This window comes from Orcinus orca, chromosome 13 (genome assembly GCF_937001465.1).
Source record: "Orcinus orca chromosome 13, mOrcOrc1.1, whole genome shotgun sequence".
Classification (NCBI taxonomy): Eukaryota; Metazoa; Chordata; class Mammalia; order Artiodactyla; family Delphinidae; genus Orcinus; species Orcinus orca.
Genome location: NC_064571.1, coordinates 72,672,452 through 72,696,833, shown reverse-complemented (window position 1 = coordinate 72,696,833; position 24,382 = coordinate 72,672,452). Strand labels below are relative to the sequence as shown.

The following is a 24,382-nucleotide window of genomic DNA, read 5'->3' as shown; positions in this document are numbered from 1 at the left end:
ACCACTTATTGAAGAGGCTGTCTTTTCTCCACTGTATATTCTTGCCTCCTTTATCAAAGATAAGGTGACCTTATGTGCATGGGTTTATCTCTGGGCTTTCTGTCCTGTTCCATTGATCTGTATTTCTGTTTTTATGCCAGTACCCTACTGTCTTGATTACTGTAGCTTTGTAGTATAGTCTGAAGTCAGGGAGCCTAATTCCTCCAGCTCCGTTTTTCTTTGTCAGGATTGCTTTGGCTTTTCAGGGTCTTTTGTGTTTCCATACAAATTGTGAAATTTTTTCCTCTAGTTCTGTGAAAAATGCCAGTGGTAGTTTGATAGGGATTGCATTGAATCTGTAGATTGCTTTGGGTAGTAGAGTCATTTTCACAATGTTGATTCTTCCAATCCAAGAACACGGTATATCTCTCCATCTGTTTGTATCATCTTTAATTTCTTTCATCAGTGTCTTATAATTTTCTGCATGCAGGTCTTTTGTCTCCTTAGGTAGGTTTATTCCTAGATATTTTATTCTTTTTGTTGCAGTGGTAAGTGGGAGTGTTTTCTTAATTTCACTTTCAGAGTTTCCATCATTAGTGTATAGGAATGCAAGAGATTTCTGTGCATTAATTTTGTATCCTGCTGCTTTACCAAATTCATTGATTAGCTCTAGTAGTTTTCTGGTAGCATCTTTAGGATTCTTTATGTATAGTATCATGTCATCTGCAAACAGTGACAGCTTTACTTCTTCTTTTCCAATTTGGATTTCTTTTATTTCTTTTTCTTCTCTGATTGCTATGGCTAAAACTTCCAAACTATGTTGAATAATAGTGGTGAGAGTGGGCAACCTTGTCTTGTTCCTGATTTTAGAGGAAATGGTTTCAGTTTTTCACCATTGAGGACAGTGTTGGCTGTGGGTTTGTCATATATGGCCTTTATTATGTTGAGGAAAGTTCCCTCTATGCCTACTTTCTGGAGGGTTTTTATCATAAATGGGTGTTGAATTTTGTCAAAAGCTTTCTCTGCATCTATTGAGATGATCATGTGGTTTTTCTCTTTCAATTTGTTAATATGGTATATCACGTTGATTGATTTGCATATATTGAGGAATCCTTACATTCCTGGGATAAATCCCGCTTGATCATAATGTATGATCCTTTTAATGTGCTGTTGGATTCTCTTTGCTAGTATTTTGTTGAGGATTTTTGCATCTATGTTCATCAGTGATATTGGCCTGTAGTTTTCTTTCTTTGTGACATCTTTGTCTGGTTTTGGTATCAGAGTGATGGTGGCCTTGTAGAATGAGTTTGGGAGTGTTCCTCCCTCTACTGTATTTTGGAAGAGTTTGAAAAGGATAGGTGTTAGCTCTTCTCTAAATGTTTGATAGAATTCGCCTGTGCAGCCGTCTGGTCCTGGGCTTTTGTTTGTTGGAAATTTTTTTTTTTTTTTTTTTTTTGCGTTATGCGGGCCTCTCACCGCTGTGGCCTCTACCGCTGCGGAGCATAGGCTCCAGACGTGCAGGCTCAGCGGCTATGGCTTATGGGCCCAGCCGCTTCATGGCATGCGGGATCCTCCCAGACCGGGGCACGAACCCGCGTCCCCAGCATCAGCAGGCGGACCCCCAACCACTGTGCCACCAGGGAAGCCCCCTGTTGGAAGATTTTTAATTACAGTTTCAATTTCAGTGCTTGTAATTGGTCTGTTTATATTTTCTATTTCTTCCTGATTCAGTCTCGGAAGGTTGTGCATTTCTAAGAATTTGTCCATTCCTTCCAGGTTGTCCATTTTATTGGCATATAGCTGCTTGTAGTAATCTCTCATGATCCTTTGTATTTCTGCAGTGTCAGTTGTTATTTCTCCTTTTTCATTTCTAATTCTATTTATTTGAGTCTTCTCCCTTTTTTTCTTTATACGTCTGGCCAATGATTTATCAATTTTGTTTATCTTCTCAAACAACCAGCTTTTAGTTTTATTGATCTTTGCTATCATTTCCTTCATTTCTTTTTCATTTATTTCTGATCTGATCTTTATGATTTCTTTCCTTCGGCTAACTTTGGGGATTTTTTGTTCTTTTGTCTCTAATTGCTTGAGGTGTAAGGTTAGGTTGTTTATTTGAGATGTTTCTTGTTTCTTAAGGTAGTCTTGTATAGCTATAAACTTCCCTCTTAGAACTGCTTTTGCTGCATCCCATAGGTTTTGGGTCGTTGTGTTTTCATTGTCATTTGTTTCTAGGTATTTTTTGATTTCCTTTTTGATTTCTTCAGTGATCTCTTGGTTATTAAGTAGTGTGTTGTTTAGCCTCCCTGTGTTTGTATTTCTTACAGGTTTTTTCCTGTAATTGATATCTAGTCTCATAGCGTTGTGGTCGGAAAAGATACTTGATACGATCTCAATTTTCTTAAATTTACCAAGACTTGATTTGTGACCTAAGATGTGATCTATCCTGGAGAATGTTCCATGAGTACTTGAGAAGAATGTGTATTTTGTTGTTTTTGGATGGAATGTCCTATAAATATTAATTAAGTCCATCTTGTTTAATGTATCATTTGAAGCTTGTGCTTCCTTATTTATTTTCATTTTGGATGATCTGTTCATTGGTGAAAGTGAGGTGGTAAAGTCCCCTACTATGATTGTGTTACTGTCGATTTCCCCTTTTATGGCTGTTAGTATTTGCCTTATGTATTGAGGTACTCCTATGCTGGGTGAATAAATGTTTATAATTGTTATATCTTCTTCTTGGATTGATCCCTTGATCATTATGTAGTGTCCTTCTTTGTCTCTTGTAATAGTCTTTGTTTTAAAGTCGATTTTGTCTGATATGAGAATTGCTACTCCAGCTTTCTTTTGATTTCCATTTGCATGGAATATCTTTTTCCATCCCCTCACTTTCAGCCTTTATGTGTCCCTAGGTCTGAAGTGGGTCCCTTGCATACAGCATATATATGGGTCTTGCTTTTGTATCCATTCAACCAGTCTATGTCTTTTGGTTGGAGCATTTAATCCATTTATATTTAAGGTAATTATTGATATGTATGTTCCTATTACCATTTTCTTAATTGTTTTGGGTTTATTATTGTAGGTCTTTTCCTTCTCTTGTGTTTCCTGCCTAGAGAAGTTCCTTTAGCATTTGTTGTAAAGCTGGTTTGGTGGTGCTGAATTCTCTTAGCTTTTGCTTGTCTGTAAAGCTTTTAATTTCTCCGTCAAATCTGAATGAGATGCTTGCTGGGTAGAGTAATCTTGGTTGTAGGTTTTTCTCTTTCATCACTTTAAATATGTCCTGCCACTCCCTTCTGGCTTGCAGAGTTTCTGCTGAAATATCAGCTGTTAACCTTTTGGGGATTCCCTTATGTGTTACATGTTGTTTTTCCCTTGCTGCTTTTAATATTTGTTCTTTGTATTTAATTTTTGATAGTTTGATTAGTATGTGTCTTGGCGTGTTTCTCCTTGGATTTATCCTGTATGGGACTCTCTGTGCTTCCTGGACTTGATTAACTATTTCCTTTCTCATGTTAGGGAACTTTTCACCTATAATCTCTTCAAATATTTTCTCAGTCCCTTTCTTTTTCTCTTCTTCTTCTGGGACCCCTATAATTTGAATGTTGGTGCGTTTAATGTTGTCCCAGAGGTCTCTGAGACTGTCCTCAATTCTTTTCATTCTTTTTTCCTTATTCTGCTCTGCAGTAGTTATTTCCACTATTTTATCTTCCAAGTCACTTATCTGTTCTTCTGCCTCAGTTATTCTGCTATTGATCCCTTCTAGAGAATTTTTAATTTCATTTATTGTGTTTTCATCTGTGTTTGTTTGCTTTTTAGTTCTTCTAGGTCCTTGTTAAACGTTTCTTGTATTTTCTCCATTCTATTTCCAAGATTTTGGATCATCTTTGCTATCATTATTCTGAATTATTTTTCAGGTAGACTGCCTATTTCCTCTTCATTTGTTAGGTCTGGTGGGTTTTTGCCTTGCTCCTTCATCTGCTGTGTTTCTCTGTCTTCTCATTTTGCTTAACTTACTGTGTTTGGGTTCTCCTTTTCGCAGCCTGCAGGTTCGTAGTTTCCATTGTTTTTGGTGTCTGTCCCCAGTGGCTAAGGTTGGTTCAGTGGGTTGTGTAGGCTTCCTGGTGGAGGGGACTAGTGCCTGTGTTCTGGTGGATGAGGCTGGATCTTGTCTTTCTGGTGGGCAGGTCCACGTCTGGTGGTGTGTTTTGGGGTGTCTGTGGCCTTATTATGATTTTAGGCAGCCTCGATGCTAATGGATGGGGTTGTGTTCCTGTGTTGCTAGTTGTTTGGCATAGGATGTCCAGCACTGTAGCTTGCTGGTCGTTGAGTGGAGCTGCGTCTTAGCGTTGAGAGGGAGATCTCTGGGAGATTTTCGCCGTTTGATATTATATGGAGCTGGGAGGTCTCTTGTGGACCAGTGTCCTGAACTTGGCTCTCCCACCTCAGTGGCACAGCCCTGACACCTGGCTGGAGCACCAAGAGCCTGTCCTCCACACAGCTCGGAATGAAAGAGAGAAAAGAAAGAAAGAAGAAGATTAAATTAAATTTATTAAAATTAAAAATAATTAAGAAAAAAATATTTTTAAGTAATTAAAAAAAAAAAGGACAGACAGAACTCTAGGACAAATGGTAAAAGCAAAGCTATACAGACAAAATCACACAAAGAAGCATACACATACACACTCACAAAAAGAGATAAAGGAAAAATATATATATATCATTGCTCCCAAAGTCCACCGCCTCAACTTTGGGATGATTCGTTGTCTATTCAGGTATTCCACAGATGCAGGGTACATCAAGTTGATTGTGGAGCTTTAATCCGCTGCTCGTGAGGCTACTGGGAGAGATTTCCCTTTCTCTTCTTTGTTCGCACAGCTCCCGTAGTTCAGCTTTGGATTTGGACCCGCCTCTGCGTGTAGGTCGCCTGAGGGTGTCTCTTCTTCGCTCAGACAGGACGGGGTTAAAGGAACAGCTGATTCGGGGGCTCTGGCTCACTCAGGCCAGGGGGAGGGAGGGGCACGGACTGCGGGGCTAGCCTGCGATGGCAGAGGCTGGCGTGACTTTGCACCAGCCTGAGGTACACCATGTGTTCTCCTGGGGAAGTTGTCCCTGGATCACAGGACCCTGGCAGTGGTGGGCTGCACAAGCTCCCGGGAAGGGAGGTGTGGAGAGTGACCTGTGCTCGCACACAGGCTTCTTGGTGGCCACAGCAGCAGCCTTAGCGTCTCCTGCCCGTCTCTGGTCTCCACGCTCATAGCCGCGGCTCGCGCCTCTCTCTGGAGCTCCATTAAGCGGCACTTTTAATCCCCTCTCCTCGCGCACCAGGAAACAAAGAGGCAAGAAAAAGTCTCTTGTCTCTTCTGCAGCTCCAGCCTTTCTCCCGGACTCCCTCCCTGCTAGCTGTGGCGCATTAGTCCCTTAAGGCTGTGTTCACGCAGCCAACCCCAGTCCTCTCCCTGTGATCCGACCGAAGCCCGAGCCTCAGCTCCCAGCCCCCGCCCGCCCTGGCAGGTGAGCAGACAAGCCTCTCGGGCTGGTGAGTGCTGGTCGGCACCGATCCTCTGTGCGGGAATCTCTCCGCTTTGCCCTCCGCACCCCTGTTACTGTGTTCTCCTCCGTGGCACCGAAGCTCCCCGTCTCCGCCACCCGCAGTCTCCGCCCGCGAAGGGCCTTCCTAGTGTGTGGAAACCTTTCCTCCTTCACAGCTCCCTCCCACTGGTGCAGGTCCCGTCCCTATTCTTTGTCTCTGTTTTTTCTTTTTTCTTTTGCCCTACCCAGGTACGTGGGGAGTTTCTTGCCTTTTGGGAGGTCTGAGGTCTTCTGCGTTCAGTAGGTGTTCTGTAGGAGTTATTCCACATGTAGATGTATTTCTGATGTATTTGTGGGGAGGAAGGTGATCTCTGCGTCTTACTCCTCCGCCATCTTAAAGCTCCTCCTTCTCTCATAAAGAAGGCTCAGAAATTCTTGGGTGGGTCCAAGGGGGGCAGAAGGTGGCTGTGGGGTCAGCTGGTGGCCACAATTATCACATGGCTCCCTCTGATAGGTCTGCAACGTGATATGGAATAGTGAATAAAAGGGTCAGTTCATCCTCAGGGTTCCTGTGATTCACTCTAGAGGCCGCCATCAGTATTTTTTTAATGGAGTAGAACAATGTAGAATACAGAGTATCAGAATGCAGAAAAAGGGGAAATTATGTTTCATGAAACTCTGTTTTCAGTTACACACACACACACACACACACACACAAAATAGGTCACAATTTACATTACATTTCTTACAATGAGTAATAGTCAAAAAGTTTAACTATAGCATTCTGTTAGGTCAGCTATGAATTTTTTTTCAAATGAGATAAAAGCATGAATTCTGTATTTGAGATAGAAAAATTAATCCCTCCTTTAGTAATCTACTTCTCATGGTAACCCATTAAATGTAACATTTGTTGATTCTTAGACTTTGCAGTGAGGTTCTTTTCAAACCGTTTAGCTTTATTTCATTGATGTAAGGCCCTTATTTTAACTATATTTTCATCTCTTTACTGAGATTTTAAACATCTCCGTTAATCTATTACTCCATTTCAGAAGTAACTTTTATAAGTGATTCCTTTAAGTAGCAAACTTCTGGAGAGCTTCATGAATTCAGCATGAATATATTATTATGAAACTTTCTAGAGATAACATGCTCTCAGATCCAAAATCATATAGAGAAGCATGTCATTTATTGCCAGAAATTTATTTGTAAAATGTTCTGGCTTATTTTCCAACAGGGAGGTGGATTAGATGTATTATCAGAGAGATTTCCACCACAACAAGCAACACCACCATTGATGATGGAAGAAAGACCCAACCTTTATTCCCAGCCTTATTCTTCTCCTTCGCCTACTGCCAATCTCTCTGGCCCTTTCCAAGGCATGGTCAGGCAAAAACCTTCACTGGGGACTATGCCTGTTCAAGTAACACCTCCTCGAGGTGCTTTTTCACCTGGCATGGGCATGCAGACCAGGCAGACTCTAAACAGACCTCCAGCAGCACCCAACCAACTTAGACTTCAACTTCAACAGCGATTACAAGGACAACAGCAGGTGAGTACTCTTGTTCAGCTGGTGATCCTTTTTAAAGGTATGTGCTAACTCTCTCTCTCTGTAATAAGACAGCCCAATTGCTACAATAAAGGTGTCAAGTCCGCGCCCAGAACCTTTATGACTCAAAGTCATCCTTGGTCTGTTATGATGAGAATAAGGGACATTCATTCAATTAAAGACTTCTAGCTCATAACAAAGTACTTTGACACCAACAGTTTGAAAGGAATTTACTTTTGTTTCTTGAAATAAATATTTAGGATGAACATCATATAATTATTAAATTAATAAAATTGAAACATTGATTAATTTCTAAAGTAGAGCATCAAGAGATACTGTTTATCAGACTCACAGACTTAGAGAATGAACTTACGGTTACCAGGGGGAAGGGCGGCGGGAAGGGATAGTTAGGGAGTTCGGGATTGACATGTACACACTGCTATATTTAAAATGGATAACCAACAAGGACGTACTGCTGTATAGCACAGGAACTCTGCTCAATGTTATGTGGCAGCCTGGAGGGGAGGGGAGTTTGGGGGAGAATGGATACATGTATATGTATGGCTGAGTCGCTTTGCTGTGCACCTGAAACTTTCACAACATTGTTAATCGGCTATACTCCAATATAAAATAAAAAGTTTAAAAAAGAGAGAGAGATTGTTTATAATTGAACACAAAATGAAGTTTATGTTGTTTGTAGTTAGAGTGATTAAAGCCTAACGATGTCATAATACTAGGAGAACAGAGGAAGGGATAGTTTGGGGGTCCTGGGAGTTGTGGATGAGTTAAGTATTTTCTCTCATGACAGATAATGAGTAGGTATAATGATATAAATATTTAAGATTGTATAAGCAGCAGTTATAGGGATAATCATCAAGAAACCAAAACCCAAACTGTTAAAAGTATTGTTTCTGGGAAGCAGGACCGGGACTGTAGATTGTTGCTTCTTGTTATTAATCTTTTGTATTTTTTTAACCATATGTCTATATTGCTTTGAATTTTTAAAAAAACATTTAAAGAAATTCCCTGGAGCCTTACTAATAGACAAAGGAAGAGGAAGAAGGAGCTAAATTATATTAGACAGGCAGCATAATAAGATGGCTGTAAGAGTTAGCTCTAGTTTCAAGTCCTAGTTTTAACCTTATCTGAGGTGGGTTGATAGTCAATTTATTGAGCCTTTTAAAGCCTCTGATTCCTCATCTGTAAAAAGAATCTAATAAATAATTCCTTTACCTCATAGGTGTTGTGTAGATTAAATGAGATAATAGATGTAGAGCATAGATGTAAAGCTCTTAGCACAGTGCCTGGCATGTAGTCCCACTTAGTAAATACTAGCTATTATTATAAAATTATATTCAGTAAATATAACAAATAATATAAAATGTGCTTCCATTCCACTTAAAAGGAGGAAGATGATGAAAGGGAGAAAGAGAGAGTTGACATAGGATGAAAAATTGTTTTTTGGGTTTTTTTTGCGTTACGCGGGCCTCTCACTGTTGTGGCCTCTCCTGTTGCGGAGCACAGGCTCCGGACGCGCAGGCTCAGCGGCCATGGCTCACAGGCCCAGCTGCTCCGCGGCATGTGGGATCTTCCCGGACTGGGACACGAACCTGTGTCCCCTGCATTGGCAGGCGGACTCTCAACCCCTGCGCCACCAGGGAAGCCCAAAAATATTTTTAATGGTAGACTAAGGAATAATTTTTAAATTCTGGAGTGGAATAAAGGACACAAAGAGGAATTAAGGGAAGAGAAAGAAGAAAACAGAAACAAAGGAAACAATAATACGTTCTGAGTATTATTTAAGATAAACTACTTCTTGTTATAACTTGTCATTCATTATTAGATAGCACAATAAGAAATACTTAATAGTTCCCCTGTATTGAATTTTTCACAAAATATATTTAGGGGGACTATACTAGTTACTGAGATGAATACAAAGAATAAAAGATATAGGCAATTTTCAGAACATACAATCAGCTTGGGGTATTCAAAACATAGTGTACAGTCAGCCCTCTGTATCTGCAGGTTCCACATCTGCAGATTAAACCAACTGTGGATCAGAAAGAGTATTTTTTTTAAATCCCAGAAAGCAAACGTTTCTGGCAATGAAAACTGCCTGATAAAAGAATAAGCTTCCTTAAAGAACTCTTTGTTTTGGCAAGAATGTATGTGGTGGCTGAATCAGGGTTCTCAACCTCATCACTATGAGCCTTTGGGGACTGGTACATTGAAGGATGTTTAGCAACATCCCTGGCCTCTACCCACCAGATACTAGTAGCAACCCCTCCCCAAGCTGTGGTAACTAAAAATGTCGTCATACATTGCCAACTCTTTCTTATGGGGCAGAAGTCACCCCTGGTTGAGAACCTCTTGGCCAGATAATCATCTTTCAGGTTTACTGTAGAGGGGCTTCTTGCTAAGGCACTGGAAAAAAATCCATTCAGGCAGATAAAGTGACAGCAAGCCTGAATTGTGTATGTGTGCACATGTGTGCATTTTACACATATAGGCTGGGTTTGTGCTCTTCCACTGGCCTCAAGCACCACATCTCCTTTAGTAACACAAGCCTGGCAATGTGACCTTTAAAGGCTTTTGAATTTGTGTAACCAGCTCTAATCTAAGGATTACCAGCCTCTCTCTTCCCACTCCCTAACCCCCAAAGGTTAAGGTTTTGGAGGAGATAAAGGGTATGGTGATCCTTTTAGGAAGACTTCCTTGGAAGAAGTAGAATTTGACCTGCTTACTGGAAAATGGGTAGCATTTTAGTAATCAGAAAGAAGAAGCAGTTTAGAGTGAGACTGTTGTACACAGCATTAGTTAGGTTGTACACACAGTCAAGGGGAGGGGGAGATAAACTGAGTTTTTCCAAGGGCAGGAATAATTTTTCTTTAACAGAAAGTCCTTGTAGATTGCTACTTTTAGAATAATTCCTTCTACTTCTAAAAGTAACCTATTTATTTTCTAAGGTTTTGATTTATTTTCTAAGGTTCTTTTCTCACTTGTACTACTTCTCAAGCATTTTTCCTCTGTCCCCACCCATTTCATTTTCATGTTATCTCACAATTCAAAGAATATATAAAGCTGTAAGTTTGGAATCCCAACTCCCACACTTCTGGCAATTTTACTTCTCTTCATCGCTAAGTATTAATGTATTTTCACCTATCCTCATTGCCTTCTCTTCTGTTTTTAGACTTGCTGTTCTTTCTGCCTTGAGTTAACTCTGCCATCCTCTTTGCCACCTGGCATTCTCACCTTTCAAGGTTCCATTGAGCTCACTCATGCTCTTGGTCCCTGCCTTCAGGTCCTAGGCTAAGTTAGTTGCTCCCCCAGTGCTGCTCTACATATCTCTATATATGCAGTATAGCGCTTGTGCGTTGCACTTCTGTATTGGCCTCTGCCACTGAACAGAGAGTTCCCAGAAAATAGAAATTTGCTCACTTTTGTAGCCTGAAAACTTTATATACTATCTTGCATATACTGAGTTTTTTGATAAATCTTTGTAAAACTTATGGTTCATTTAAACTTATGTGCAAGGTCTGTTGAGTTAAGAAGTATGTAGATTTTCATACTTAAGAGCCTTTTAGAACCATAATATTGCTTATCTTTATTTTTGACGTGATTCTGAATGTTTTATCCTATTCCACAGTGCCTGAAAGTTGTAATTTTAATATTTATATTATATTGGGCTTTTCCCTCCAAAGCAATTTGTTTTCTAATCTAATGGGAGTCAAAAAATGAATGAAACTAGAGTTGAGAATTGAGCTTTTTGGAGATAGCTGTTTGCAGCTCTTTGGATTCTCTTATAAAATTTTCATAGGCTTTCTAGTTTGCAAATAGTATATTAAAATATATTAAATGTATTAAATATGAATATAATAAAATACATTGATATGTCCATGTATTTTATAAATAATTTATATATTATTAAGTACCGTATAAACACAAAACAGTATGATATTATTACTGTTCTCTCTCTGAGAAGTTTATTCATATCAAATCGTTGAGTAAGAAATCCTTTAAGCAATAGGTTGTTTATCAGGAGATATCACTTCTAAGGATGCTTGTTTTGTTATTTGATAAAGTTAAGGCATGCCAATGACCTGGAATCCTAAGCCTGATATAGATATTATCTTTCAAACTAATGTTCCATAGAAGATTGTTCTAGGAGATAATAATAAATGTTAATGGCTATATGTAAGAAAGAAAGGTTCATGATAAATAAATTGCATAGTTTATCCCCTTCTTGGGAGCTCTGCACTGTGCTTTGGCCAATTAAAGGCTCATAGAATTAATACAGTAAAGAAATCTGTTTCACCTTGTGTAACCCATTATTTCCAATGCTTAATACAGCACAGCATGCTATTTTCCTGGCACATCTATTAATATCCTGCAGAACAATGTTCTTTAGAACACCAATTTGGGAAATGCTGGTCTAAAGTAATTACTTCTTCTAGTTAAATAAATAGTCCATTTTCTCAGACCATTTGTTTCTTATATACTTCTCTCCAGCTAATGAAATTACGTCGGATTTTCCCCAAATATGTACCCATCAGACAGGTACCCTCCAAGTCAGAAGTACCTCAACTTTTCCATTCATCTTCCAGACCTTTATAGAATGTTCCCTATTGTATATTTACTTTTTTACTCACAACAGTTTAAGACCTAGGGCCAATGTTTCTTTTCTCTCCATTATTGCATGTGTCTGAAATAACTAAGTTTTTTAAAAAAATTCTTATTGGAGTGTACTTGCTTTACAATGTTGTGTTAGTTTCTACCGTATAGCAAAGTGAATCAGCTATACGTATACATATATCTCCTCTTTTCTGGATTTCCTTGCCATCTAGGTCACCACAGAGCATTGAGTAGAGTTCCCTGTACTGTACAGTAGGTTCTCTTCAGTTATCTGTTTTATACATAGTATCAATAGTGTATATATGTCAATCCCAATCTCCCAATTCCTCCCACCCCCACCCCTACGTCCCCCTTGGTATCCATACGTGTGTTCTCTAGTCTGTGTCTCTATTTCTGCTGTGTAAATAAGATCATCTATACCAATTTTTTCAGATTCCACATATTATGCATTAATATATGATATTTGTTTATCTCTTTCTGACTTACTTCACTCTGTCTGACAGTCTCTAGGTCCATCCACGTCTCTACAAATTACCCAATTTCGTTCCATTTTATGGCTGAGTAATATTCCATTGTATATATGTACCACATCTTCTTTATCCATTCATCTGTCAATGGACATTTAGATTGCTTTCATGTCCTGGCTGTTGTAAATAGTGCTGCAGTGAACATTGGGGTGCATGTGTCTTTTTGAATTATGGTTTTCTCTAGGTATATGCCCAGTAGTGGAATTGCTGGGTCATGTGGTAGTTCTATTTTTAGTTTTTTAAGGACCTTCCATACTGTTCTCCATAGTGGCTGTATCAGTTTACATTCCCACCAACAGCACAAGAGGGTTCCCTTTTCTCCACACCCTCTCCAGCATTTGTTGTTTGTAGATTTTGAGATGATGGCCATTCTGACCAGTGTGAGGTGATATCTCAAGGTAGTTTTGATTTGCATTTCTCTAATAATTAGTGATGTTGAGCATCTTTTCATGTGTTTGTTGGCCATCTGTATGCCTTCTTTGGAGAAATGTCTATTTAGGTCTTCTGCCCATTTTTCGATTGGGTTGTTTGTTTTTCTGATACTGAGCTGCATGAGCTGTTTATATATTTTGGAGAGTAATCCTTTGTCAGTTGCTTTGTTTGCAAATATTTTCTCCCATTCTGAGGGTTGTTTTATTGTCTTGTTTATGGTTTCCTTTACTGTGCAAAAGCTTTTAAGTTTAATTAGGTCCTATTTGTTTATTTTTCTTTTTATTTCCATTACTCTAGGATGTGGGTCAAAAAAGATCTTGCTGCAATTTATGTCAAAGAGTGTTCTTCCTATGTTTTCCTCTAAGAGTCTTATAGTGTCTGGCCTTACATTTAGGCCTTTAATCCATTTTGAGTTTATTTTTGTGTATGGTGTTGGGGACTGTTGTAATTTCATTCTTTTACATGTAGCTGTCCAGTTCTCCTAGCACCACTTTTTTTTTTTTTAATAAATGTATTTATTTATTTATTATTTTTGGCTGCATTGGGTCTTCGTTGCTGCGCGGGCTTTCTCTAGTTGCAGCGAGCGGGGGCTACTCTTCATTGTGGTGCACGGGCTTCTCGCTGTGGTGGCTTCTCGTTGCGGAGCACAGGCTCTAGACACGTGGGCTTCAGTAGTTGTGGCTCGTGGGCTCTAGAGCACAGGCTCGGTAGTTGTGGCGCACGGGCTTAGGTGCTCCGTGGCATGTGGCATCTTCCTGGACCAGGGCTCGAACCCGTGTCCCCTGCGTTGGCAGGCAGATTCTTAACCACTGCGCCACCAGGGAAGCCCTCCCAGCACCACTTATTGAACAGCCTATCTTTTCTCCATTGTATATTCTGGCCTCCTTTCTCATAGATTACGTGACCACAGGTGTGTGGGTTTATCTCTGGGCTTTCTATCCTGTTCCATTGATCTATATTTCTGTTTTTGTGCCAGTACCATACTGTCTTGATTACTGTAGCCCTGTAGTATAGTCTGAAGTCAGGGAGGATGATTCCTCCAGCTTCATTTTTTTTTTCCTCAACATTGCTCTTGCTGTTCGAGGTCTTTTGTGTTTCCATACAAATTGTAACATTTTTTTGCTCTAGTTCTGTGAAAAATGCCACTGATAATTTGAAAAGGATTGCATTGAATCTGTAGATTGCTTTGGGTAGTATAGTCATTTTCACAATATTAATTCTTCCAATCCAAGAACATGGTGTGTCTCTCCATCTGTTAGTGTTGTCTTTGATTTCTTTCATCAGTATCTTATAGTTTTCTGCATACAGGTCTTTTGCCTCCTTAGGTAGGTTTATTCCTAGGTATTTTATTCTTTTTGTTGCAGTGGTGAATGAGATTGTTTCCTTAATTTCTCTTTCTGATCTTTCATTGTTAGTGTACAGGAATGCAAGGGATTTCTGTGTATTAACTTTGTATCCTGTGACTTTACTAAATTCCTTGATGAGCTCTAATAGTTTTCTGGTGGCATCTTTAGGATTTTCTTAGTATAGTATCATGTCATCTGCAAACAATGACAGTTTTACCTCTTCTTGGCAAATTTGGATTCGTTTTATTTCTTTTTCTTCTCTGATTGCTGTGGCTAGGACTTCCAAAACTATGTTGAATAATAGTGGTGAGAGTGGGCACCCTTGTCTTTTTCCTGATTTTAGAGGAAATGCTTTCAGTTTTTCACCATTGAGAATAATGTTTGCTGTGGATTTGTCATATATGGCCTTTATTATGTTGAGGTAGTTTCCCTCTATGCTCACTTTCTGGAGTGTTTTTTATCATAAATCGGTGTTGAATTTTGTCAAAAGCTTTTTCTGCATCTATTGAGATGATCATATGGTTTTTGTTCTTCAGTTTGTTAATATGGTGTGTCACATTTATTGATTTGCATATATTGAAGAGTCTTTGCATCCCTGATATAAATCCCACTTGATTATGGTGTATGATCCTTTCAACGTGTTGCTGGGTTCAGTTTGCTAGTATTTTAAGGATTTTTGTATTTATATTCATCAGTGATATTGGCCTGTAATTTTCATTTTTTTGTGAGATCCTTGTCTGGTTTTCGTATCAGGGTGATGGTGGCCTTGTAGAATGAATTTGGGAGTGTTCTGCCCTCTGCAAATTTTTGGAAAAGTTTGAGAAGGATAGGTGTTAGCTCTTCTCTAAATGTTTGATAGAATTCGCCTGTGAAGCTTTCTGGTCCTGAACTTTTGTTTGTTTGAAGATTTTTTTTTTTTTTTTTTTTTTTTTTGCGTTACGTGGGCCTCTCACTGCTGTGGCCTCTCCCGTTGCGGAGCACAGGCTCTGGACACACAGGCTCAGCAGCCATGGCTCACGGGCCCAGCCACTCCGCGTCATGTGGGATCCTCCCAGACCGGGACACGAACCAGTGTCCCCTGCATCCACAGGTGGACTCTCAACCACTGTGCCACCGGGGAAGCCCTGTTTGAAGATTTTTAATCACAGTTTCAATTTCAGTGCTTGTGATTGGTCTGTTCCTATTTTCTATTTCTTCCTGGTTCAGTCTTGGAAGGTTGTACCTTTCTAAGAATTTGTCCATTTCTTCCAGGTTGTCCATTTTATTGGCATATAGTTGCTTGTAGTAGTCTCTTAGGATCCTTTGTATTTCTGCGGTATCAGTTGAAGCTTCTCCTTTTTCAATTCTAATTTTATTGATTTGAGTCCTCTCCCTTTTTTTTTTTGATGGGTCTTACTAAAGGTTTATCAATTTTGTTTATCTTCTCAAAGAACCAACTCTTTGTTTTATTGATTTTTGCTATTGTTTTTTTTGTTTCTCTTTCATTTATTTCTGCTCTGATCTTTATGATTTCTTTCCTTCTAGTAATTTTGGGTTTTGTTTGTTCTTTTTGTAGTTGCTTTAGGTGTAAGATTAGGTTGTTTATATGAGATTTTTCCTGTTTCTTGATGTAGGATTGTATTGCTATAAACTTCCCTCTTAGAACTGCTCTTGCTGCCACCCATAGGTTTTGGGTCATCGTGTTTTCATTGTCATTTGTTTCTAGGTATTTTTTGATTTCCTTTTTGATTTCTGCAGTGATCTCTTGGTTACGTAGTAGCACATTGTTTAGCCTCCCTGTGTTTGTGATTTTTACAGTTCTTTTTCCTGTAATTGATTTCTAATCTCATAGCATTTTGGTCAGAAATGATGGTTGATACAATTTCAGTTTTCTTAAATTTACCAAGGCTTGATTTGTGACCCAAGATGTGATCTCTCCTGGAGAATGTCCTGTTGTGCACTTGAGAACAAAGTGTATTCTGCTGCTTTCAGATGGAATTTCCTATAAATATCAATTAAGTCTATCTGGTCTCATGTGTTATTTAAGACTTGTGTTTCCTTATTAATTTTCTGTCTGGATGATCTATCCATTGGAGTGAGTGCTAAAGTCCCCCACTATTACTGTGTTACTGCTCAATTCCCCTTTTATGGCTGTTAGCATTTGCCTTATGTATTGAGGTGCTCCTGTGTTGAGTGCATAAATATTTACAATTATTACATCTTCTTCTTGGATTGATCCCTTGATCGTCATGTGGTGTCCTTCCTTCTCTCTTGTGACAGTCTTTATTTGAAAGTCTATTTTTTCTGACATGAGTATTGCTACTCTAGCTTTCTTTTGATTTCCATTTGCATGGAATATTTTTCCATCCCCTCACTCTCCATCTGTATGTGTCCCTAGGTCTGAAGTAGGTCTCTTGTAGACAACGTATATACAGGTCCTGTTTTTGTATCCATTCAGCCAGTCTGTCTTTTGGTTGGAGCATTAATCCATTTACATTTAAGGTAATTATCGATATGTGTGTTCCTATTATCATTTTCTCAATTGTTTTGGGTTTGTTTTTTTTGTTTTTGTGGTACGCGGACCTCTCACTGTTGTGGCCTCCTGTTGCGGAGCACAGGCTCCGGATGCGCAGGCTCAGCAGCCATGGCTTACGGGCCCAGCTGCTCCACAGCATGTGGGATCTTCCCAGACCGGGGCACGAACCCTTGTCCCCTGCATTGGCAGGTGGACTCTCAACCACTGTGCCACCAGAGAAGCCCCTTGGGTTTGTTTTTGTAGGTCTTTTTCTTCTCTTGTCTTTCCTGCCTAGAGAAGTTCCTTTAGCATTTGTTGCAGAGCTGGTCTGGTGATGCTGAATTCTGTTAGCTTTTGCTTGTCTGTAGAGCTTTTGATTTCTCCATCAAATCTGAATGAGAGCCTTAATGGGTAGAGTAATTTTGGTTGTAAGTTTCTCCCTATCACTTTAAATATATCCTGCCACTCCCTTCTGGCCTGCAGAGTTTCTGCCGAAAGATCAGCTGATAACCTTATGGGGATTCCCTTGTATGTTATTTATTGCTTTTCCCTGCTGCTTTTAATATTTTTTCTTTGTATCTAATTTTTTGTTAATTTGGTTAATATGTGTCTCAGCATGTTTCTCCTTGGGTTTATCCTGTATGGGAGGCTCTGTGCTTCCTGGAATTAACTATTTCCTTTCCCATGTTAGGAAAGTTTTCGACTATAATCTTTTCAAATATTTTCTCACACCCTTTCTCTTTTTCTTCTTCTTCTAGAACCCCTATAATTTGAACATTGGTGCATTTAATGTTGTGCCGGAGGTCTCTGAGACTGTCCTCAATTCTTCATTCTTTTTTCTTTATTCTGTTCCTCAGCAATTATTTCCACCATTCTGTCTTCCAGCTCACTTATCAGTTCTTCTTCATCAGTTATTCTGCTGTTGATTCCTTCTAGTATATTTTTAACTTCAGTTATTGTGTTGTTCATCACTGTTTGTTCTTTAGTTCTTCTAGGTCCTTGTTAAACATTTCTCGTATTTCCTCCATTCTATTTCTGAGATTTTGGATCTTTACTATCATTACTCTGGATTCTTTTTCAGGTTTATTGCCTATTTCCTCTTTATTTATTTGGTCTTGTGGGTTTTTACCTTGCTCCTTTGTCTGCAACATATTTCTCTGTCTTCTCATTTTGTCTGGCTTACTCTGTTTGTGGTCTCCTTTCCGCAGGCTGCAGGGTTGTAGTTCCTTTTGCTTCTGGTGTCTGCCCCCAGTGGGTGAGGTTGGTCCAGTTGCTTGTGTAGGCTTCCTGGTGGGAGGGACTCGTGCCTGTGTTCTGGTGGGTGGAGCTGGATCTTGTCCCTCTGATGGGCAGGGACACGTCAGGTGGTGTGTTTTGGGGTGTCTGTGGGCTTAGTACAACTTGAGGCAGCCCGTCTGCTGATGGGTGGGTTTGTGTTCCCGTCTTGCTCGTTGTTTGGCTTGGGGCGTTCAGCACTGAAGCCTGCAAGCAGTTGGTGGAGCTGGGTCTTGGAGTTGAGATGGAGACCTCCAAGAGAGCTCTCGCCAATTAATATTTCCTGGGCAAGCAAACAGCAACAAAAACAATTAAAAACAAACAAACAAACAAAACCCCAAACAAATGGTAAAAGCAAAACCAAACAAAAACAAAGAAAACATACACACGTACAAAATAAGAAACAAAAACAGAGAAGAAAAAACGAGAACAACCAAACAAAAGAACCTCAAAATGAAATCAAACAATTAAAAACAAAATCAACAAAAACAAAAAATAGAAAACAAAAGAAAAGCAGAATGGGAACTGAAGGAGGAAGCAAAGAAAACAAAACAAACACACAAAAATGATTTTTAAAAAATGATTTAAAAAAGATAAGAACAAATAGAACAAAGGAAAAAAGATAAAAAGAAAATAGAACAAAGGAAAGAAACAAAGAAAAAGAACAACAAAAAGTAACATAGAAATAGAAATATAAAACAATTAAAAATATTAAAAAAATTTTTAAAGCTAAATAAAAATAAGAACAAATAATAATAGAAAAACAGCAACAAAACAAAACATTAAGAAAATAGTAATAATTATATTTTCCTGGTCTCAGCTATCAGTGTCATTGCCCCCACTGTGAGTCACAGCCAACCTTCACCTCCCCAGGAAGCCCTCCAAAGCCTCTAGGTAGGTCTCTGGTCCCTCTGTGGACACTGTGGGGCAGCTAAGACCCTGACCTGGCCCAGCTTCCACGTGTACTAGTCCCCAAAGTCCACAGCTGCTAGAGCTAGGCCAGTTTCAGTTGTGGGAACACTCATTGTCCATTCAGATATTCCATTGATGCAGGGTTTACCAAGCTGAAGGCAGGGATTTAATCTGTGGTTTGTGTAGCTGCACGGAAAGATTTTTTTCCTCTTCCTTAGTCAATCTGCCTCTGGGGCTTAGCTGTGGTTTTAGCCTCACCTCTGCATTTTGGCCACCCACAGGAGTCTGCCCCCGAGGCTGCCGTGGAGCACTTGGGTCTGCCCTGGTGAGGACAGGGCATAGAAGTGGCACGACTGCCTGGGTCATGGGGGCCCTGGCAGTGATAGGGGTGTGGCAAAGCCAGTGGCTACAGGCACGAGAGATCTGGCCCCAGTGGGAGGCTTTCCTAGCACCTGGCGGCTGGTGCAAGAAGGTCAGCCCTGGTGGGGGCTTTTTTTAGCACCTGGAACGGCAGGGGCCCAGCACGTGGGGAGAGAGAGGCTGCAGTGGCAGCTCCACCCACTGTGCGTCACGCAACAGAGGTGCCTTGCTTCCATGGCAGTCTGGGTTTCCTCCACAAGCATTCCTCTTTGTGGATTTCCTCCCTCCTGTCCCCTTAGGCTATCTTCTCACAGCCAACAGCAGTCCTCCCTGCAGGTTTGCTCTCCAGTCCCCATGTTCCAGCTCTCAGCCCCCATGTGCACCGGCGGACACACGTCCCAGTCTGGGGTGTGGAGAGCTGTGGTGCAGACCATCTGTGTAGGTCTGTCCTGTCTGCCACAGACCAGCCATTTCACCCTCCTCCAACAGCCTCAGATGCTCCCCTTCTGTCCCAACTGATTTCCTCATTGGTGAGGGGGCTTCCCTGGATGCGGGAACCTCTTTTCTGCTTCAGCTCCCCGCCAGGGGTGCAGATCCCGTCCCACTTCCTCTCCTCTTCTTTTTCCCTTCTTTCTTTCATCCTGCCCAGTTATGCAGGGATCTTTTCTGTCCTTTCCGGTGTCCAAGGTCTTCTACTAGTGTTCATCTGGTGTTCTGTGAGAATTGTTCCATGTATTCTTGATGCATTTGCGGAAGGAGATGAACTCCGTGTCCTCCTACTCCTCCACCATCTTGGTGAATCTGAAATAACTAAGTATTAACATGTTTTAAAAAGCATGATAAACATGTTTACGTGTATATATATATGTATAAACACTGCAGAACACAATATGGCAGAGCATTTAAAAGTAGAATACATACACATATAATATATTTATGCATGTAGGTATATATGCATTTATACATATGTATGTACGTATATATATGTATGTTGTGTGTATGTATTCTACTGTTTTTTTAATTAATTTATTCTTTTATTCTTGGCTGTGTTGGGTCTTTGCTGCTGTGCGCGGGCTTTCTCTAGTTATGGCGAGTGGGAGCTACTCTTCGTTGCATTGCATGGGCTTCTCAGTGCGGTGGCTTCTCTTGTGGAGCACGGGCTCTAGGTGCACAGGCTTCAGTAGTTGTGGCACGCGGGCTCAGTAGTTGTGGCTCGCAGGCTCTAGAGCGCAGCCTCAGTAGTTGTGGTGCACGGGTTTAGTTGCTCTGTGGCATATGGGATCTTCCCGGTCCAGGGCTCGAACCCGTGTCCCCTGCATTGGCAGGCAGATTCTTAACCACTGTGCCACCAGGGAAGTCCTGTATTCTACTTTTAAATGCTCTGCCCTGTTTAGAGTTCGGTAGGCAGAAAATATTTGATAAATGTTAGGAATTGCCAACCTTTTGGCAAATAAACATGGGAAGTAATCTTACTAAACCTGCAATACTAGCACCTCTTAATAATCAATACAAAGTTTGTGTTACTCTAAAAGGGCCATGCTATATGTTTATATGTAGAAATATATCTCATTGTTTCCATTTTTCTCTAGTTGATCCACCAAAATCGGCAAGCCATCTTGAACCAGTTTGCAGCAAACGCTCCTGTTGGCATCAATATGAGATCAGGCATGCAGCAGCAAATTACACCTCAGGTAACGTGAGAAAACCAGGCATTGTTAGTACTTCTCTAACCCATAACCCAAACTGTATTTCTTAAAGTGTTGACTTGAGTGTCTTTGAAATGGTCTGTGAACTGATCTTTTAATGATGTTTGTACTGTAGCTTTCTTCTAGAATGAATTTATAATCAACTTGTGATACCCCTTACTGATATTTGATGTAAAGCTGAGGGTTCTTTGTTTCGTTTTGTTGTTATTATTGTCATTGCTGTTAGATATCAGGTGACTAAGTAGAAAACTCTTATTGCTGTCCTGAGTAGTACCAGTATTAAGAAGCCTCGGATATGAAACTGTGTGTATGGTACCTGAAACCTGATCAAAACCCAGTCACACATTGCTTAGTTATCTTAACTACCTTGCGTTCTCCACGTAGTCTGAGCATCAGCATTTTGATTTTTATTTGTTTTAATGATCCTTGTGTAAGAATCCAGAGCCATTGGAACTAAACATAAAAAGAACGGTGAAGGCTTCTAAGTGTTATCTAGTACTTCCTCCCTATTTAACTTCTGCATGTACTTTAATATTTTTGCTTCAACCACTTTTTTTTTTTTTTGGCTGCACCACGCAGCTTGTGGGATCTTAGTTCCCTGACCAGGGATTGAACCCGGGCCCACGGCAGTGAAAGCGCCAAGTCCTAACCACTGGACCACCAGGGATTTCCCTCAACCACTTTTTTTATGGTTTCCCAACAAATTACACAAAAATTTGGGGGATGAGGTATTTTAGAGAGGATTCGAACAAAACACTTCTCCATAAAATGAACCTAGAAGGATTGGGAGCAAATACTAACCAAAAGGATAAATATTGATAGAAACTGCTGTTTAGCAGCAGATGTTGACATCTTCATGGATCCAGACTTGGGTTTCTCTGTCTTAAAAATCTCAGTGGTTAGCTCATGCAAGGGTAATTAGGTTATAAGGAAACAAGACCCCACTGTTGGAATTCACATAAAGACAGATTCTATCAGGAAGTCATTATGTCACAGTTTCTTCCAGAGTAGACTTCATCTGGTTGGCAATTTTCATTTTTATGGAGCTGTATGCTTTAATCAGCTCCTCAACCTGAACGGACATTTTCTGATGAAGGCTTTATTGACATGCCATGTTGCTTTGCAAGTTAGACCAGGAAGTGACTTCAACCTAATTTTACCACTTCTTTCATCATTCATAATATTATAACTATTAAAACACTTACTCTAATGCCTGGAGCAGTCTTACACTGCAACAATAATATAAGATACCTGGGTTCATTTATTTCTGCTTATTATTTTGTTTCTAATTAATTATTTGCTTTTTAAGTGACGATTTGGCATTGGATCCCAGATTTCTGATTCTTCCTCTTTTAATGGTGTTTGTAGATTTTTCTAATTGTGAAGATAATGCACATTCATTATAGATAATTTGGAAAATACAGAAAATTAAAATCACCTGTTATCACATTTCATTTAAGTAAAGTGGAATAAATGATCTCCAAGAGAAAAGGGAAAACTAAGTTTCACCATACTAGAAACACAGTGAATTTTTTGGAAATGAAAAAGAAAATGTCCCCTAACAACCTAATGCCAGATAAGATAGAAGTCATCAGGCACATTTTATTTCTCTTCTTTATGGTTTTCATGTTTCTCTTAATAGTTTTCATGGCCTATATTATAATACTAATCAATATATGCTGTCTTAGACTTTTATCAGTCCTGTGTGACTTTAATCTGTAAAATGTACTTATTTTCTCTCCTGTAGCTATTACTTAAGAGGTTTTCTTCCTTTTCTGTTTTAGTTTCCCTTGTACACTGATAATTGCTACATATTCTGTTGCTCCAGGCTACTAGGCTTAATCCTGTAAGCTGTCTAAGATAGGTGGTAATCATAATAATATTAGTAAGTGAGGATTTTTTTCTCTCTTTTTTAGCCACCCCTGAATGCCCAAATGTTGGCACAGCGCCAGCGGGAGCTGTATAGTCAACAGCACCGACAGAGGCAGCTAATACAGCAGCAAAGAGCCATGCTTATGAGGCAACAGAGCTTTGGGAACAACCTCCCTCCCTCATCTGGACTGCCAGTTCAAATGGGGAACCCCCGTCTTCCTCAGGGTGCTCCGCAGCAATTCCCCTACCCACCAAACTATGGTACAAATCCAGGAACCCCACCTGCTTCTACCAGCCCATTTTCACAACTGGCAGCAAATCCTGAGGCAACCTTGGCCAACCGCAACAGCATGGTGAACAGAGGCATGACAGGAAACATGGGAGGCCAGTTTGGCACTGGAATCAGTCCTCAGATGCAGCAGAATGTCTTCCAGTACCCAGGATCAGGTATGAGGATTACACCTTTATGTTGCTTTTATAAGTACAGTTGGCCCTCAGCATCCACGGGTTCCATACCTGTGGATTCAACAACCCCAAATCGAAAATATCCACCCCCCCCAAAAAAAAAATTCCAGAAAGTTCCTAAAAGCAAAACTTGGATTGGCTGCACTCTGGGAACTATTTACATAGCATTTACATTGTATTAGGTTTTACAAGTAATCTAGAGATGATTTAGTATATGGGAGGATGTGCATAGGTTCTGTTTCTCCATTTTATATAAGGGACTTGAGCATCCATGGATTTTGGTATCCATGAGGGTCCTGGAATCAATTCCCTATGGATACCAAGGGACGGCTATACCACATACAGGCATAGGTCTCTCTTTTCACATGTGTTTCAGTTCACTGACATTGAGGCAATTTGCTGAAGAAGAAAGATGCTGAGGGAGTTCCCTGGTGGCCTAGTGGTTAGGATTCCAGGCTTTCACTGCCCTGGCCTGGGCGGAACTGAGATCATGCAAGCCGTGGGGCGCGGCCAAAAAACAGAAAAGACGTTGGTGTTGGAGTCAGGAGATCCAGGCTCTAGGTTCAGCTCTTGCCACTAAATGGTTGAGTGGTTTGAGGCTTCTCTCTTACATAAAGCTAAGATGATTAAATTAGAGGATCCATAAGGACCTGACACGAAAATTTTTAACATTTTGTCCGCAAAGCATATTCTTACTTTCTCTCATGGATCCCTATAAGAATCTTATGAGAGTCCATGTCAGACAATGGGTGTAAGTACATTAACTCAAAATTTGCATACAAATTTTTAAAATTATCTTGGAAATTTTTTTTGATAGATTACATAAGGATAATCAGTCTTCACAGATTATCTCAGACTTCTCGTTGGTGTCACCACCCTTAGCTGCTTAGGTTGTAAGCTATTCCTCTGAAATATCAGGCAGCTTTCTGGCTTTCAAAAGCTTTGTTCTTTTTTAATCTTTCATTTGCAGTGTCTCTGTCCTACTCCCTTTGTCCTAGGTAATGATATCTCTTTAAAATTTTTCTTCTATCACTTGGAGATTCTAATAGGTAGTGGCAATAAAACACATTTGATTAATCCACCAGGTTTAATTAAACTTTGATGCAAAATTAATGGCAAATTCCTGGGAGAAAAATTGAAATAAATCCCTTCATTTTATAAATGAAAGAAAAAGTAAATTTTAAGCCTGCTTAAAAATGAATTTCAATGAGAAAGCTGCTGTTTGACCTGAATAAAATGTTGAAGTTATATAGAGATTTTTTTACACGGCAGTATGCTTATCAACTTTGACAGCCAAATCAATTTAGACT

General features: G+C 39.9%; 1 protein-coding gene across 8 annotated transcripts in view; it reads left to right on the top strand.

Moving 5' to 3' along the window:
• NCOA1 (nuclear receptor coactivator 1) overlaps positions 1–24,382 on the top strand; it is a 262,175-nt gene that overhangs the window by 211,652 nt on the left and 26,141 nt on the right. For all 8 annotated transcript variants that reach the window (XM_049695689.1, XM_033425290.2, XM_049695688.1 and 5 more), the window contains 3 exons: positions 6,740–7,054; positions 20,619–20,720; positions 22,652–23,054. In XM_049695689.1, coding sequence (XP_049551646.1) covers positions 6,740–7,054; positions 20,619–20,720; positions 22,652–23,054 — 820 coding nt within the window. The remainder of the gene's footprint in view (positions 1–6,739; positions 7,055–20,618; positions 20,721–22,651; positions 23,055–24,382) is intronic.